This window comes from Oryx dammah, unplaced genomic scaffold (genome assembly GCF_014754425.2).
Source record: "Oryx dammah isolate SB20612 unplaced genomic scaffold, SCBI_Odam_1.1 HiC_scaffold_17, whole genome shotgun sequence".
Taxonomy (NCBI): Eukaryota; Metazoa; Chordata; class Mammalia; order Artiodactyla; family Bovidae; genus Oryx; species Oryx dammah.
In genome coordinates, this window is record NW_024070201.1 from 80,201,648 (window position 1) to 80,213,872 (window position 12,225).

Consider the following 12,225-nt stretch of genomic DNA (forward strand, 5'->3'; position numbering starts at 1 on the left):
AGCCTGAGAAGCTGCCCGACTGGTCCCCACGCAGAACACAGACACAGACCCTGAGAAGCTGCCCTGCTGGTCCCCACGCAGGACAACAGAGACACGTGCATTGGTGGAAGCAGACGAGTGCCGAGTGCACCCCGCTCAGCAACAGTGCAGGTGTCTACATGCTACAGAAATGACTATCCAGTTCTACGTCTCAGACCTACTGGGAAACTAGCCTAGAAGAAATCTCCAAGCCCAATTTCAGAGAGTTTACAGATCTCTAGGATCCACAGAGTTCAAGTGAAGCATCATCTGTCCAAATTGTTAAAAATTTTAAGAGATATTCACAGAATTTTGAATACTAACCAGACATTGGATGATATTAAGGCATTACTGTGAATTTCTTAGGTGTGTTAATATTTTGTGGATATGTTTTTAAAGAGGTCTTATGTTGCAGAGAGATGCATGCAATATTTATGTCTGAAGGAATATGATGAAATCTGCTTCCTAAGAAAATCCAGTGTGCCTATGTGCTGGCAGAGCTTTTCCTTATACAAAATCACTTAACATTCTGTTCATTACTCTGTTCTGTATCTTTATATATTTGAAGTTTTCTAAAAAAGGAAAAAAAGTTGTTTTATCCCCCCAAATACTCAAAGAGAACAGCAAATATACTAAACAGAAAATACCATGCTTGGTGACGACATAGACTCATTTCTGAGAACACTCGTACATGCGTCTACTCTTGCATGGTTTTTATACTCTTAATACTACAGCAAGCAGTACCTTGACACAGATGTGCTGCAGTAGAGTACGAAGGACTGGGTACATGCTTTCTTTAAGTTCATCCACCAGCAAACTTTAAAAAAAAAAGAAAGAGTCACTGTTTATAATACATCTATAATAAAAATAAAATAACAACTTCCCCTAAACCTGTTCTCAAAAACAGTGACACTTCTACATTGTAGAAACCCTGACTACTAAGAGCAATCTGCGCCTGTGCTGGCAGCGAGGCCTGAGCGTGTGGAGTGTGAAGAGAGCGTCACAGCGGAGCACCGTTCCCCACGCCCGGGTGGTCTCCAAACTGCTTCCAGTAGCCAGTCAGGGAGGGGCAGGGCCCAGACCTCCCAAGATCCTTGGACTGCTTACGATGGTTCTTACCAAGGCTGAAATAAGACTTCCCTGGTGGCTCAGTGGTAAAGAATCCATCTCCCAATGCAGTAGATGCAGATTCAATCCCTGATCCAGGAAGAACCCACAGGCACAGGAGCGATCAAGCCTGTGAGCCACACCTCCTGAGTGCATGAGGCACCACCCCGTGCCTCAACCCCTGAAGCCTGGGAGCCCTCAAGTCCACGCTCTGCAGCAAGACACCCGCACACTGTGATCAGAGTAGCCCTCTGTCGTCACAGCTAGAGAGAGGCCCGTGCAGCAGTTAAGGCCCAGAACAGCCATAAATAAAGAGATAATTTTTTTAATGTGGCAAACTTTCTCTGTGAAGAACTTGACTTTGAAGTAAATGCCAGATTGAGACATAGGACTACCTTGTGGTAGGTCAGCAAAATGAATTTCTAACAGTACTTCTCCAAAGTTAACCCTCAAAGAAGCTATTAAAATGCCCAGATTCAACCCATCTTCAAGTTTATTCACGCCATTATAGAAATATTACTACAATTACTGACATCATGAATACATAGAAAATTTAAAACAAGTGCTTCTACTTAAAACATCTTATTTGCTGTTTAAAAAAAATCCTTAAGGAGAGAGGCTCACTCAGGGGTCAGACAGCGCCTGTACCTGGATGCCAGCACCCACACCCGCACCCCATGCCCCGCACCTGCACCCCGTGCCCTGCACCCCACGCCCGCACCCACACCCACACCCCACACCTGCATCCACACCCACACCCCTTGCCCACACCCCATACCTGCACCCCGTGCCCTGCACCCCATACCTGTACCCACAACCCACGCCCCACGCCTGCACCCTGCACCCACATCTGCCACCCCACACCTGTGCCCACACCCGCACGCCGTGCCCGCACCCCATACCTGCACCCACAACCCGCACCCCACACCTGCACCCCGCACCCACGACCCACACCTGCACCCGCACCCCACTCCCCGCACCCGCACCCCACACCTGCGCTGGCAATCCGCACCCACGCCCCGTGCCTGCACCCATACCCCACACCTGTGCCGGCAACCTATACTCCGCACCCCACACCCCATACCTGCACCCACACCAGCACCCCATACCTGCACCCGCAACCCACACCCCATGCCCACACCCTGCACCCGTGCCCGCACCCCGCACCTGCACCCGCAACCACACCCGCACCCCGCACCCACGCCCCACACCCACACCCGCGCCCTGCACCCATGCCCGCACCCCACACCTGCGCCCGCACCCTGCACCTGCACCCACGCCCCGCACTCGCACCCCACACCTGCGCCCACACCCGCACCCCGTGCCCGCACCCCATACCTGCACCCACACCCCACACCTGCACTCGCAAACCGCACCTGTGCTGGCAACCTGCACCCACACCCCGTGCTCGCACCCACACCCCACACCTGCACCCCATGCCCGCACCCCACACCTGCGCCTGCGCCCGCACCCCATGCCCGCCCACACCCGCACTCCGCGCCTGCCCAGGCACCGCATCCGCTCACAGGCACGCTCTCCACTGTCCCCACCACCTCCGTGCTGCTGTCAAACAGACAGAACCAAGGACAGAATAGCGAGTGATGTAGCGGCATCTCCCAGTAAAGCCCTGACATGGGACTTTGCAGACAAAGCCTGCTGACTCATGAGGGGAAGATGAGTCTATCAATTACTGATAAAAAAGTTAAAAAAAAAAGCGGCAAGGAACCTAAGGAAAGAGACTCAGAGGAGCCAGAAACGCAGAGATAGACTTGGAGCAGCAGACACAGAGACTGCAGTCGGGACTCAGAGCTGGCCTCACCAGCGGGCCCACAGGCCACGAACCCCTCACCACCCCCAACAGCACCCCCTACAGCACCCACACCATCCCCCCTACACCACCCCCAACAGCACCCCTACACCGCCCCCTACACCGCCCCCACACCACCCCCTACACCACCCCCAACACCACCCCCTACAGCACCTGCACCACCACCCCTACACCATCCCCAACAGCACCCCTACACCGCCCCCTACACCGCCCCCAACACCACCCCTACCGCACAAGCCAGATGGGCTGCTATGTGCTTTATCCTGAACCACAAGCCACACACAGCCCAGACACGTGTCAGCTCCTCAGGTGTCAGAAGCCCTGGCTAGCACAGGGCCCAGGCTACTGAGGGCAAGTGACAGAAAGAGAGACCCGAGCTGTGTGCCCTTTACCTTACGAACTGGATGGCCAGCTTCCTACTGCTGACAACCGGCGGCGTGATGGCAAGGGGGGCGTGATGGGAGCCTTTACCCACTTCTACCATCAGTATTATGCAGAGCATTTGATGCAAAACGTACCTGAGAACCTGGAAGAGGAAAGGAAATGCAGCTTAAGGCATGACAGAGAATCCCAGGGCCTTGCAAACTGTGATGCAGACCACAGTGAGCTATTTCAAGCGCCAGCGGGTAAAGGAGGTTGGCACAGGTTCTGGCTGACCACGAAGGATGCGCCTGCTGGACAATGACCAGGTGTCATACCTGCACAAAATGAACAGTGCAGAGGTGCTGCCTACAGACTGATCAGCCGGATTCCACCCCGTTTCTCTGCTTGCCTTATACTCCAGCCCAGAAATCAGGGCTCAGAGAATCAGCCGCAACTGAGCAAGGGCAAAGAATGCAACGGATTACCCCCCACAGGAAAGAGGATGGTGATGATTCTCCACCTATATTACACCTGAAGCTTACAGAACACCTTCCCATATATCATCTCACATAATCTACTCAACGAGTTAACTTGTGCATCCAGTGAATAAAATAGTTACTGGAAACCAAGGATGTGGCAGGTACTGCAATAAGCATGTCTCTGTATTACAAGATTTGACCATACTACTCTGAAATCTCTCAACTCAATGAGGTCAGCAAAACATTTCCATTTTATACTTGATACTATTATTATCTCCACTTTATACATAACAAGACTTTGAAGATGAGTAGTCCCAAGTCAAGTAATCAAAGGTAAGGCTACAAGCACAGTCACCCAACGTCAGGTCAACACTTTGGCAACAAAAAACACCCTGTCCTTAGAGACACTGCCGCCTGAAAGGGTAATTTCCCATCCTCTGCACTTTTTACAATGCTAAGAAGGGCAGAGAAATTAAGTCTCATTGTGAATGCTATCACATATTCCAGACACAGGGAAGAGATAATGACATCAAAAACTAAAGAAGTATGGGGTGTTTTCTAAACAGCAGGCATTACGCCGAGGCACCCTTCCCTGCAGTCCTCCTGAGAAATCCACAGGAAAGGAAGCTCCTCATCCTCCTCGTCCAGGTGAGGACACCAAGGACTCACGGAGGACACACAGGGCTTCTTCTGTGGCTCAGTGGTAAGGAATCCCTCTGCCAATGCAGGGGACACCAGGTCAACCCCTGGTCTGGGAGGATCCCACATGCCTCAGAGCAACTAAGCCGGTGCTCCACGAGATGCCACTGCACCACAGTCAGAGAGCAGCCCCCACTCGCAGCAACTGAGAGAAAGCCTGCTCGCAGCAGCCAAGACCCAGCACAGCCAAAAATAAGTAGGAGTATTTTTTCTTTTTAAAGGGAGACACACAGCAGTGAGGGGTAGGACCCAAGTGCAGAGCCCGACTGCCCAGGGCCTCCTCACCCCGCTCCCTGGAAACCAGGGCACTGCAGGCGCCGAAGGCAAGGGCCTTGGTCTGCCATGTTTTCTGCAGACTCCTGCTGCACTAACGACATTCAGGTTCAGTAACACCCCAGGGCTCACAAAGCCCTGACCCCAGTGTCTAGGGCTGTGCGGCTCTGAAGGTCACCGCGGGCAAATCCAGATATGAATGCTGACCAGGAGTGTCAGCAGAATCATCCACTAAGGCACAGACACTAACAGGAACACAGGGGCACAGGGGCCTGCAAGGGAGCTGCAAGGCCCCATGGCTGTCCGTCCTCCCAGGGGGCTCTGGTGAGCGCGCGAGTGCAGCCCTGCCCAGCAGCTGTGCTGTTCCTCTACAGGCCCCACCGGGCCCTGCTTCACGCCTGAGCTCAGCACGAGTGTCCTGTGGCACCAGGGGCCTGGGTATGAGCCTGCAGGAGCAGCGGCCGCCACGTGCTGCTGGGCGCTTCTCGTCACCGACGCCAACGGCCCAGCGCGTTCACACAGCGTCCCGCTGGATCCTTCAGCGCTTCTAGTCACACGACTCGTGTGCTTCCAACTCCCTCTAACTCAGCTCCCGTCTCCTTTACCGTGTCTCCTTCTCTGTGAAGAGGGGAACAAAGCAGATACAATCCGTGGTAGGCCAGTTCTGGTATGTACTTCATTTCTCTGAGAATTCTAAAAAAAAAGGCAAAAGATTAGTTAACGGATGTGATTTCACTAGGATAAACTCCTAACCCTATCAGCCTTATTTAAATGAATAAATTCTACCTGTGTGCCAATTACCATAAAATGACATTAACATTTACATATTTGCTGCAGCAAAATATCATACCATAATTAAACGTTAGCACTGGGAGACTTAATTGCTCACCTGGCTTGTGTAACCTGGAACTCGTAACGAACTGGTTCAAAACTAGTCAATGCAACAAAGACCTGGAAAACAGACACCAAGAAAAGGCCTGGTGTTTTCCACTCTCTTTGAACTTGCCCAAGGTCCCCGGCATTCTCACGTACCTCCACACAATTGTGTATACACTCTGGCTTTTCCTTTAAGGAGAATTTAGAAAGAAGCCTTATAAAGTTCTTCAAAACTTGAAAGATGACATTTCGAATTTGACGACGATCTTCAGAAGAATAAAAAACATCCTCTTCATCCTCTTCTTCTTGAGTAGGTTCGTCCATCTAGATTATGCGGAAATACACAGCTGACTGTGCGGCACTGCCTCGCAGCCTGTCCCGAGGTTTGCAATGTTCCTGAGTCAAGGCCGGTGGAACTCTAGGTGGCCACCCTGGGCACCGTGGTTCAAGCTCAGGCTGGACCACATGAAGGCTACCACAGCTTCTGGGTCCGGAGTTTCACATCAGTGAGACTGCCTGGGTTTCTTACCAGTTCTGGTGTCAATGAACCTCTACCCAGTCACACAAGAATTTGGAATGAATGCTATTCTATTATGTTCTTGTGGACATGAGTCCTCTGGACACTTCAACCATGGTCTCTAATGAAAATAAGGTAACACCTGCTGGCCTGCGGCGAGGCACACCTGGGAACAGACTGGAAGAAGGCGACAGGGAGGTTGGGAAGACGGCATGGGGAACGGAGGCTCAGCAGGCCACGAGGCCATGCCTAGGGGAGGGAAGGCGGACAGCACGCTAGGGCTTTGGTATAATCATGACCCTCGAAATCCTAACTTAATATAAATCCTTACACGAGTCAGACGCACTTCATGGCCACACCCCCGCTTACCTCCACCTCCTCTCTCCTGTGGGGTCTTGCCCTCTTACTGCTCTCCTGCGAGTTGCCCTGAGTGTTCTTTGGTTGCTCTTTCTTTCTTTTCTGATTCAAGCTGGATTCCTGAGGCCAGCACTTCTTTAGAATCTGAATGCATTTGTCAAATATCACTGGATGGAAAACTTGATTGACTACGCTGCCTATTCGTAAAGAATGAAGAGTAAGCAAAGTAGGTTTAATTGCTTTGAAATATATCTGCTACAACAATGAAATATTTAAAAACAAACTCAGGCTTTTCCTTAACTAACAGGAACCTTTAGCAAAAAAGTTTAATTCAACTTCCACCCTAGGCAATGAGCAGTCAGTTCAGTTCAGTCACTCAGTTGTGTCCGATTCTTTGCGACCTCACGGACTGCAGCACGCCAGGCCTCCCTGTCCATCACCAACTGCTGGAGCTTGCTCAAACTCATGTCCATCGAGTTGGTGATGCCATCTGACCATCTCATCCTCTGTCATCTCCTTCTCCTCCTGCCTTCAATCTATCCCAGCATCAGGGTCTTTTCAAATCAGTCAGCTCTTTGCATCAGGTGGCCAAAGTATTGCCGTTTGAGCATTAGTCCTTCCAATGAATATTCAGGACTGATCTCCTTTAGGATGGACTGGTTGGATCTCCTTGCGGTCCAAGGGACTCAAGAGTCTTCTCCAACACCACAGTTCAAAAGCATCAATTCTTCAGTGCTCAGCTTTCGTAATAGTCCAACTCTCACATCCATACATGACCACTGGAAAAACCACAGCTATGACTAGACGGATCTTTGTCAGCAGAGTAATGTCTCTGCTTGTTCATATGCTGTCTAAGTTGGTCATAGCTTTCCTTCCAATTCTCAGATCATAGGCGTAGGTCCCTAACATTCACTACAAAGGCACTCACACAAGCAACGACAAGCAGCAGGCTGACTGATCCTGATTTTCTTTTCCTAGTGGACTCGCAGTCCCACAGCTGCAGCTGACTCCTCAGCCGCACCATCTCCCGCCCTGGGCTCGGGGCGGGTCCCACCTTAACGAGGTGGAGCACCGTCCCAGACACACTCCTCCTTGTGCTCCCTCACCGTGACTAGCTGTGCTCAGCCCTGCAGGTGAGGACAGCCCACCGACCGTCCACACCACACAGCAGGAACAGCGGCAGCCCTCCAACCGGCACTGCTCTCAGGCTGGACGGGAGTGAGAAGGCAGGGGCGCCACGGAGGCACACAGCACGGCCCCCAGCCTCTCCCCTCTGGGACTGCGTGCTGGGTTACAGGCTGAGCACAGTAACAGCCGAAACGACGTTTACAGGAAAACAGGAGAGCTTTCTGAACACCTGTGACAGACCATGTGCTTCACGGATTCACTGTCACCTAACCTCCCAGCGAGGACAAAGCACTGATATAACAGTTCAAAACCAACCAGACAAATTACAAACAGCAGGCCTGCCCCATCACACCAAACGTGCATACCTGGTACTTCCAACAGCAGAAAATACAGCCCGGCGGCGTGAAGGCCAAATTCCTGCTGCTGAGCACTGACATTTTTCTTAAGGGCCTTATAAACGAAGTGGTGAAACAAGGCCATCAGCGCATTGTGGGAAATTCCGTTTTCCACGAAGAAGGTCCAAATGCTCTGGGGAGGGCAAACGGTAAGCACCAGTCGTTAGAGCACCATGAGAGTCTCCTCTCGCTGTATCTGATTCTTCTGAGTGCTTAGTGCCCTATGAAAAACGAACAGACCATTCTGCCTCCTAATTATAAACGTCTGCCATTTTCAAAGGGACTAAAACAGAACATTTAAAAGTGTATTATTCAAAATTTACAAAGCTGAGGAGTTTCCTGGTGGTCCAGTGGTTAGGACTCCATGCCTTCACTGGGGAGAGGCTGGGTTCCATTACCGGTTGGGAACTAAGATCCCACAAGCTGAGTGGCTCAGCCAATAAAAGAAAAAATAAACGAAAGTCACAAAGATAAGAAACTATACAAGAATCTTAATTAAACTTGCAAAATAACTTTGGGTAAGTTTGAAGCATATGTATTTCTGAAATTACTACACCTGGAAGCTATACTTAGACTCTGGGGACACCTCTGTCAGTGATTACTCAGACAAGTCACCCCTCCATCTATGTTAAATGTGTCTCAATCCATTTAGTTACTCTAATTACTAACTAAAAAAATCAGAGCAACTTTTTTTAAGTCAAAATGTTTTGTGGGCAATGGGAGCAGGAGAGGAAAACCTGCGAGTGTCTCGCTCAACAGACTGCAGAAACAGCCTCGGTAGGAGAGGAAGTAAACCCTAGAGCACAAACCATAATTTCATTAATTTGATCACTGTTCACGCTTTCCCCTCTTATAGACACGATGAGAAAATAGCTTATTTGTGTAAAGCAAACAGTAGGAACGAAATATGGTTTACTATGGGCCACCTTAAAAAAACATAAGCCCACAGAAGTTCAGTAAATCAGACCTCGACAGCCTCTTTCCCTCACCACGAAGCCTGTGGAGGAAAGCAGTCACCTCCTCATTTCTCAGGCCACCTCAGCTCCCCTCCTGCTGCCTGGAACCGTGACCCTGGGGGACCCAGTCACCTCGGCAGCATTTCAGACCTGACAAAGACCCAGTCCACAAAACTCTATCAACTCTATTTGAAAAGAGTCCCCAGTTTCCAGCCCTCCACCCCAATTCCCACAACTGTGACCCAGACCACACAACACACATTTTTCAAAAAATCAATGAGCGAAACACAGCTGACTGTTGAACAACATGGAGTGAGTGGGAAGTCCTCGTGTAATTCACGGCCGGCCCTCCACAGACACAGGCCCTTCACATCTGTGGTTCTGCATCCAGGGACTGAAACTCCCGGGACCATGCAGTCCTGCAGGTACTGCTGGAAACTCTGCACAGAAGTGGGCCTGTGCAGCCAAAACCATGGGATTCAGGGGTCAGTCATAAGGTCCCTAGGGAGCTCCCTGGGTACAGCATTCCCCCCTTAAGTCTGTGTTTGGTTAAGAACACCCACTGAAACAGCACTCTTCACGTTCCTGGGTCTACTGCACACTAGAACCCCTTCCTCCAAGAGGCAGATGGGAGGACAAGCGGTTTAGTCTAGGGATGATGCTTAGACCTGAACCTTGTGGACAGCAAACACCTCACTCTGGAAGCCTACCACGGACCCCATTCACAGCTGTCCTGTGGCCCGCACCCTGCCTCATCCCCTCGGACTTGCTGTACATCCCCACTGTGAGGCTCCTTCTCAAGGCTGCCCTAGAATCCTCATTACTGGTCAGCATTCCAGCCATTTGTGAAGATGTGCCTCCAGACAGCTACCTTTCTGGGACCTTCCCAGCCTCAACCTCAGCAAGCTGCCTTTTCCAGGCAAGCCAAGATGGCATTTAACGTGTCCTACAGAAGTTTCTAACACAGAGAGCTGGTGGCCCGTGCTTCTTCACGCCCGTGGATGTGGTCACTGCACAGGCTCTGGCCAGAGCAATGACAGTGCACGCTCCCAGAGCTTAATTCTCCCGTCCCCTGCATCCCCCTGTAGGGAGAGGCTCTGTACCCTCACCATGTTACGCTCCTGGGTACTGCATGTGGTACTCAGCATTACGCTTAACGAGTATTTAACAGGTCGATTTAATTTTTGAACAGCTACCTGAAACTAATAACAGAAATGTTTTTTAAATTTAAACCTTTCGGAGATATTAACACATAAGTATTCTTTCTTCTGCTTTCTAGTCCTTCAGTTTTTTGAGAAGAAGTTTATGATCTAAAGAGTAACAGTCACACTACGTAGAACTCCATTTAAAGCAACTCTTTTTTCCTTTCTTAGTTCAACTAATCACTTCTCAGATTAACATTCAATTTCCTTAAAGCAAAGGCATCCTGAGTTGTTAACTGCATTGTCCTCGGCCCTCTTTTCTTAGATCGCTTATTGGTTTTCATCCGTACCTTGGCCTTTACTCTTTCCTTTAATCTGCGCGTTAACAATGTTCACGAGACGGAAAGAGTCTCAGACTGTAACCTGGGGGCGGTGACGAGGCCGTCCCAGTACGTGAGCCGCAGTCTCTACATCGCTCTCCCTTCCTTCCGCACTGCGTACCAAGAGACCAAGCTCCAGATAACACCGGGGTTTAACAACGGAACGGCTAGCTTGTTTTTTTTTTCTCTCTTTTACCTCAGCAGCGTCACGTTTTTCAGTAGCAAAAGGTAGCATTGCGCTGTAAAGCTCTGTGAATGCGCTCAGTCCAGTCTGCACGATCTCTGCTTCTATGCTGGCATCCAGAGGCTCGGTCTCCGTGAATTCCAGTTCCCATACTCCATCCACCCATTCTAGTAGGAAAATGCAACTACAGTCAACTTATGTTCTGTAGCAATGAGCTTTAGACTCTAAATACATTCAAGAAGAGAACAGTTTTCTGGGCACAAGTCATACCACACAGGTGAGGCAGAATGAAGAGAGAAGCAAAAAGGGTTAGAAAAATCTGTATACTCATTAAACTGACAGCTGGCTATTAAGTTGGCCATCCTCTAAAAACATGAAGTAGGAAAACACTTTACAGATGTTAACAGTTTGGGGGAAGACCCAGCCTTCCCATGTGTTCAAGCTAGAGAAGAGGCAATAAAAAGCTGTCTCGGCTGTCCCTTTGTGAAAGTCTTATAACGAAGCTGAAGTCGCTCAGTCGCGTCCGACTCTCTGTGACCCCACGGACTGTAGCCCGCCAGGCTCCTCTGTCTGTGGGATTCTCCAGACAAGAACACTGGAGTGGGTTGCCCTTGCCTTCTCCAGAGGATCCTGGCGACTCAGGGATCGAACCCGTGTCTCGTACATTGCAGGCAGATTCTTTACCATCTGAGTCACTAACTAATAAACCCAAATAAAGTGTACAGTGGAAAGGGACAGGCGAGGCAAATAAAATGAAATGACTCAAAAAAATATGAGTCAAAAAAAATGACTGCCGGCTACGGCGATGCCGCAGAATGGAACGCAGCCTCGAGACAGCGGCCAGCGGCGACTGCGGCGGGTGGGGACACCCACTGCCCTTCAGAGACGACGGGCGCCCGGAGGCTCCGGCCGCACCCCTGGGCCCCACGTTCAGGTCAGCTCGGGCCAACAGCCGCGCGGCCGAAGCCTCCGCGCAGACCCGGGGGCAAGGCCGGGAAACAGGAGTACGGAGCAGGAGGAGGACGCGGCCCTTGCCCAGCATCCCCCGGAGCACCCGGGCCCCGGGCGCGTCCTCACCTTGGCTGAGGTCGAGGGGGCACCAGGTCTGCAGGGCGCACGCCAGGTTCCCGCCAGCCTCCATGACCGCCGCTCGCCTCCCTTTCAAAGTTGCTCCGGCGCGCGCGCCCAGAAGGCCCCGCTGACGTCAAAGGTCAGCACCGACCAATCACCGCGCCCCGTTGGCAGGACGGCAGCCAATCAGCAGGGCCTTCCGCCGGATGCGCAAAGGGAGCGAGCACCGCCCACGCAACTGAAGTTGGGGGTTTTCAGCTGTCGCTTCACAGTGGGGCTAAAGAAACGAGCCAAGTATACTGCCTTCCGGCTCCTTTTCCCTACGTGGCGGACGCACTGAAGAGAAGCTGAAGCAGGGCACTTCCTGTTGTAACTGTCACTTCTGCCCCCTGTCAGGCGGCCTGTCGAAGGGCCGCGTTTACCCGTCAGTCAGCAAGCGGAGGCGTACACAG

General features: G+C 51.3%; 1 protein-coding gene across 4 annotated transcripts in view; it reads right to left on the reverse strand.

The window, feature by feature from the left end:
- NCAPD3 (non-SMC condensin II complex subunit D3) overlaps window positions 1-11,894 on the reverse strand; it is a 59,142-nt gene extending 47,248 nt beyond the window's left edge. For all 4 annotated transcript variants that reach the window (XM_040257800.1, XM_040257799.1, XM_040257797.1 and 1 more), the window contains exons 1-9: window positions 11,780-11,894; window positions 10,715-10,869; window positions 8,011-8,173; window positions 6,530-6,714; window positions 5,800-5,967; window positions 5,657-5,718; window positions 5,373-5,460; window positions 3,346-3,479; window positions 763-835 (exon numbers count right to left, since the gene is read on the reverse strand). In XM_040257800.1, coding sequence (XP_040113734.1) covers window positions 763-835; window positions 3,346-3,479; window positions 5,373-5,460; window positions 5,657-5,718; window positions 5,800-5,967; window positions 6,530-6,714; window positions 8,011-8,173; window positions 10,715-10,869; window positions 11,780-11,843 — 1,092 coding nt within the window. In that variant the 5' untranslated portion in view covers window positions 11,844-11,894. The remainder of the gene's footprint in view (window positions 1-762; window positions 836-3,345; window positions 3,480-5,372; window positions 5,461-5,656; window positions 5,719-5,799; window positions 5,968-6,529; window positions 6,715-8,010; window positions 8,174-10,714; window positions 10,870-11,779) is intronic.
- Window positions 11,895-12,225: the final 331 nt, after the last annotated feature.